The sequence below is a fragment of the Lactuca serriola genome, chromosome 8 (genome assembly GCF_051521515.1).
Source record: "Lactuca serriola cultivar US96UC23 chromosome 8, Lser_US96UC23_V15, whole genome shotgun sequence".
Lineage (NCBI taxonomy): Eukaryota > Viridiplantae > Streptophyta > Magnoliopsida > Asterales > Asteraceae > Lactuca > Lactuca serriola.
In genome coordinates, this window is record NC_136415.1 from 176,339,694 (window position 1) to 176,344,498 (window position 4,805).

The window sequence follows — 4,805 nt, forward strand, 5'->3', positions numbered from 1 at the left end:
CAAAAAAAAATGCAAACGAGAATATTCATAGTTCTTTTGTGGTCCATCAATCTCCCTCTAATAACGTTTGACTGTTTCTTTTTATAAGCTTCTTTTCAGCTGGCAATGCTCCTATCAAATTTTTATTAAATATTTTATAGTCACAATAAGTATCCAATGATGAGATGTTATATAAATATCTTTTATTTAAATTACCTAATTTTCCAAACTAAAATTCTTAATTACAGAAAAAACAAATTAATAAAAATAAATTATTTTCTATTTGCATTTAATAAAAGTACTTTGATGGACACAAAAGTAAAAGTATGGAGCCAAAACACCCAACCGTTAACCGATCTTCCATTAAATTCCCAAACCCTTCGTCAACAATTCCTATCCCTAAATATTTAATTCTGACTTTGAAATATTTACAACTCAACAAAAAAACATGGATGTCGAGAAAAAAGATGAACAGCCACTCACAACCATCGTCGCCGACGACAAACACCGCCGGAAACGCAAACGCCGGAGATGCATCTGTCTATCGGTAATCGCCGTTATTGTTCTCCTTGCTTTAATCATTCTGATCCTGGCTCTCACCGTCTTCAAAGCCAAGAAGCCCGTCACCTCCGTCAACTCCATCGCCATCAGCGATTTCGATGTCTCAGTTAACCTCCTTCCGCCTAGGGTTTCGTTAAACATCTCCCTCGACCTTGATATCTCGATTAAAAACCCTAACAAAGTCGGTGTTAAGTACCGAAACAGCTCAGCGATTCTCCTGTACAAAGACAAAGACATCGGTGAGGTTCCGATTCCCGCCGGCGAGATTGGTTCCGATGATACGAAGCGATTGAATCTCACGCTCACTGTTTTTGCCGATCGGTTGCTGACGAATTTTGATGTTTATAGTGATGTCATCAGTGGAAGCTTGCCGGTGTCTACCTACACTAAGATCTCCGGTAAAGCTCGTATACTTAATATGTTCAACATTCACATCTCTTCTGTGTCATCGTGTGATTTGAACATCGATATTTCAAATCGAAGAATTTCAAATCAAACTTGTCATTACAAGAACAGATTATAGGGTGTTAACAACTTATTATGATTTCTAGTTTTGTTTTGATTTTGTGTTTATAGAAATTTTGATGTTCTTCCACTTGTTCTTCTTTAGTGAAGATGTACTTTTGTTATTCTTATCTTCTTTCTAGTTTTCACACTGAATAAAGGTATTGCTTTTGCTCTTTCGGTTGTTTGTTATGGAATGAAATCATAAGTATTTAAATAAGTTATTATATTTTATTCTTGAATGATATGAATCATTTAATGTTTTAGATATTTTAATAAAATACTTAAACTTTTCATGACGCAAAACAAATTTGAGCAGATTAAGATATCTTACAAAATAAGTTTACTAGATATAAATTCATTAAAAATATATTATATACATTTAATAAGTGATCAAAGAAATTTTTATTCAATGACTTTAGAAACAATGTTTGCTAATAAAATAAAATATCGCGAATCTCAAAATAAAATACAGTTAGAATGGTTCAAATGATTTTTTTTAAAAGTAACAAACGATAATTTAAATTTTAAACAAAGATGTTTGAATGTCCTAAAGACCAATTTGGTAGTGGTACTAACCATAATAAATATTAAATAAAATGAAATATATTATTAATCTAGTTTATAACCCTTATAAAATTAATTAAAATTTTATAGTAAAATTTAAAATTATTAATCAATTATTTCAAATAAATTATTAATTCAGAGATATTTTTAGTTATATAAAATTATAATCGTTGATTTAAATAAATAAATGAAATTACATCACTTTATAATATATATTAATTTTATTTTAATTTTTATTATAATGTTATTTAATATAATTATGTGTGAAATTAAAATTTGAAATTTGAAATGAAAAATCATTTATTAATTTAATGTAATTAGAGTGTGAAATTTAAAATTTGAAATTTGAAATGGATAATCAATTATTTATTTAATGTAATTAGGGTAGAAAATTTTAAATGGAGAATTAATAGGCTAACATGTGACATGATAGGTGGCATATAATATTAATGAGAATTTCTAATATTGTAACATTTGTCAATAAGAGAATAAATTTATTTATTTATTAGAATATGAAGATAAAATAATAAAATTTTGTGATATTTAAATACCATGGATGAATTAGGTTACTTTTGATTTGATTCTTTATGTTTTCTCAAATTTTAGATGTAAATATAGTTTTATAATATTACATTTCTTGCAAGAAAGCTTTCATATTTAACACACAATTTTATATTTACAGAAACACCAAAACGAGGTTTTACATGTAAACAAATAATATACATATCTCCCTCTTCATATTCTAATAAATGAATAAGTTTATTCTTCTATTGACAGTTATCATAGCATTAGAAATCTTCATTAATATTATATGTCACCTATAATGTCACTTGTCAACCTATTAATTATCAATTTCAAATTTCAAATTTCAAATTTTAAATTTCTCATTCTAATTACATTAAATTAATGATTGATTCTTCATTTTAAATTTTAAATTTTAAAATTTTTCACTCTAATTATATTAAAAAATAAAATAAAATACATACAGATTATAAGATGATATAACTTCACATATTTATTTAAATTAATGATTATAATTGTATAAAAGTAATATATATATATATATATATATATATATATATATATATATATATATATATCTTAAGTAATAACTTATTTAAAATAATTGATTAATAATTTTGATTTTTTTAATATAAAAGTTTAATTAATTTTATAATTATAGTTCTCACAGGTTATAAACTAGTGAAAAATGATAAAGCAATGTTTATGTTAAAAATGGTTTAGAATCTTAATGGTTTATATCTATACATTTTAATAAATATTTATTAGTTAAAAATAATAAAATATTTGTGAAAAAGTATAAAAGGTAATTGTTGATGTCGATAGGGACCAATTTTAAAAGATATTGATATTGCATTAATATAAAAAGATAACTGCCAAATCTGATATAAAAAAATCCATAAAGATTTGTCATGACATAATGCCACTTTTTTGCCGTTGAGAACTAAAATAAAAAAAATAAATAAACAAATAAATAAGCCCTTTGATCAATGGTACAAGTTTTAGTGGTGAAAAAAAAAAAAAAAAAAAAAAAAAAAAAAAAAAAAAAAAAAAACTATTAATGCTACAACTTGTGGGTTTTGATGATGTTCTCAAGTGCTCTATTGGGTTTGGGCTTAAGACTTTCTTTTGGCTTGATAATTGGATCGGGCCGGTACTTTAGTCTTTTATTTTTCTCATCTTGCGGTTTTAGACTCTTTAAAGTCTTGCATGGTTGCGGATAGATTCGCCCAAAATGGTGTCATGTGGAGCCGGAAAAGAAGGCCCTGACAACCGACCGGCTGAGTACAGAAGTTTGCGCAAATTCAAAGCCTCTCAAAAATTTATCTTTCTAATATTACTGATTTGTGGAGCTGTAAACTTGCGTCTGGTGGTAAGTTTTATGTCAGTGATCTTCGGCATCTTGTTGATTCCAAGATCACTTGCAGCGCATTTAACCCAACGATTTGGTTGAAGTCAGTTCATCTTAAGGTGATTATGTTTATTTGGAGAGCTTGTATGGATCGTATGCCTTCTGACACTGCTTTCATTCGTAGAGGCGTTAATATCTCATTTAGCTCATGTGCTGATTCCAGCGATCATTTATTGGCAAGTTGCCCTTTTATTCAGGAGGTGTTGTTTTGGATCCTCAAATGGTATGACGTCCGCTCCCAAAATTTCAACTCGGTCTTGGAGGTCCTTGTTTTTGCGGCGAATTGGAAGTGTTGTTCAAAAAAACGGATGATATTCATTGCTATTATTTATAGGATGTAATGGTAATACGTATGGAAAACAAGAAATGACAAGATTTTCAATAAGTTCACTATCCACAAAAATGGTGAATTGAACTATAACCATGGTGTTCAATTAGATAAATTATAAGGGTAATTTGTCCATTTGTAATTGGATGGATTGGGTTTGTTGTCCTTTTAACTTTGTAACGTTTTTTGTTTTTTTCCCTGTCTTCTTCTGTTAGCCAACTCCAATTATCCACTATTTACAACATCTTTTTGTTTTGGATGGCAAGTCAAGAATACTCCAACCAACCTTCAAATTTAGTATAATTTTGTGTTGGTTCAATTATAACAACAAATTTGAAGGCCAAACGAGCAGGCATCTAAAACTAGTGGTGAGGCTATGTTACAGGAAGGTGGGTCACTTGACCCACCTAAAATTAAAAAGTCATATACAAAAAACATTTAGGACATATCTTAAATATTTTGAAGGATCTACCTTAATGTGTGTGACAACCCGAAATTTATCTCGTCATTTAACCTCTTCTTCCGTTGATAAAACTCGCTTTATTAAATTGTCCGTTAACCTTTTTGGCCTAGGTTAATTAAATTGGGACTTTTTATGACTTCATAAGGGTTGGAACAAATTAAAAACACCCTCAATATTCACTTGAAAAATTTTAGTTACAACCAAGTAAAATTACGACCATTTAATCGGGTGCGACCAAAAGCCCCGTTTAACGTCAGTATCGGGTAGATTTCCTCCGAGCCACAAACTCAAACCCTATATAAGGGTGAGTGGACTCCATTTGAAACTTTTCCACCCTCTCTCTACAAAGCCGATTTTGATCCAAAAACGCCTCTTTCAAGCTCCAAACTAGTAAGTGATCTATTCTAACTTGTTGTTTAGCTCATTTAACATGCAAATTCGTGTTTAAGGCATCCAAAAGTGGCAAAATC

General features: G+C 29.0%; 1 protein-coding gene across 1 annotated transcript; it reads left to right on the top strand.

Annotated features, from left to right (window-relative positions):
- Positions 1–343: 343 nt before the first annotated feature.
- On the top strand, positions 344–1,220 carry LOC145071409 (uncharacterized). The gene has a single exon (XM_079018298.1). The coding sequence runs from the start codon at positions 428–430 to the stop codon at positions 1,061–1,063; it is 636 nt and encodes a 211-aa protein (XP_078874424.1). The 5' UTR covers positions 344–427; the 3' UTR covers positions 1,064–1,220.
- The last annotated feature ends 3,585 nt before the right edge of the window (positions 1,221–4,805 follow it).

Bases quoted from the DNA above. Each gene is read 5' to 3' on its own strand.
- LOC145071409 (XM_079018298.1), top strand. From the start codon at position 428: ATGGATGTCGAGAAAAAAGATGAACAGCCACTCACAACCATCGTCGCC.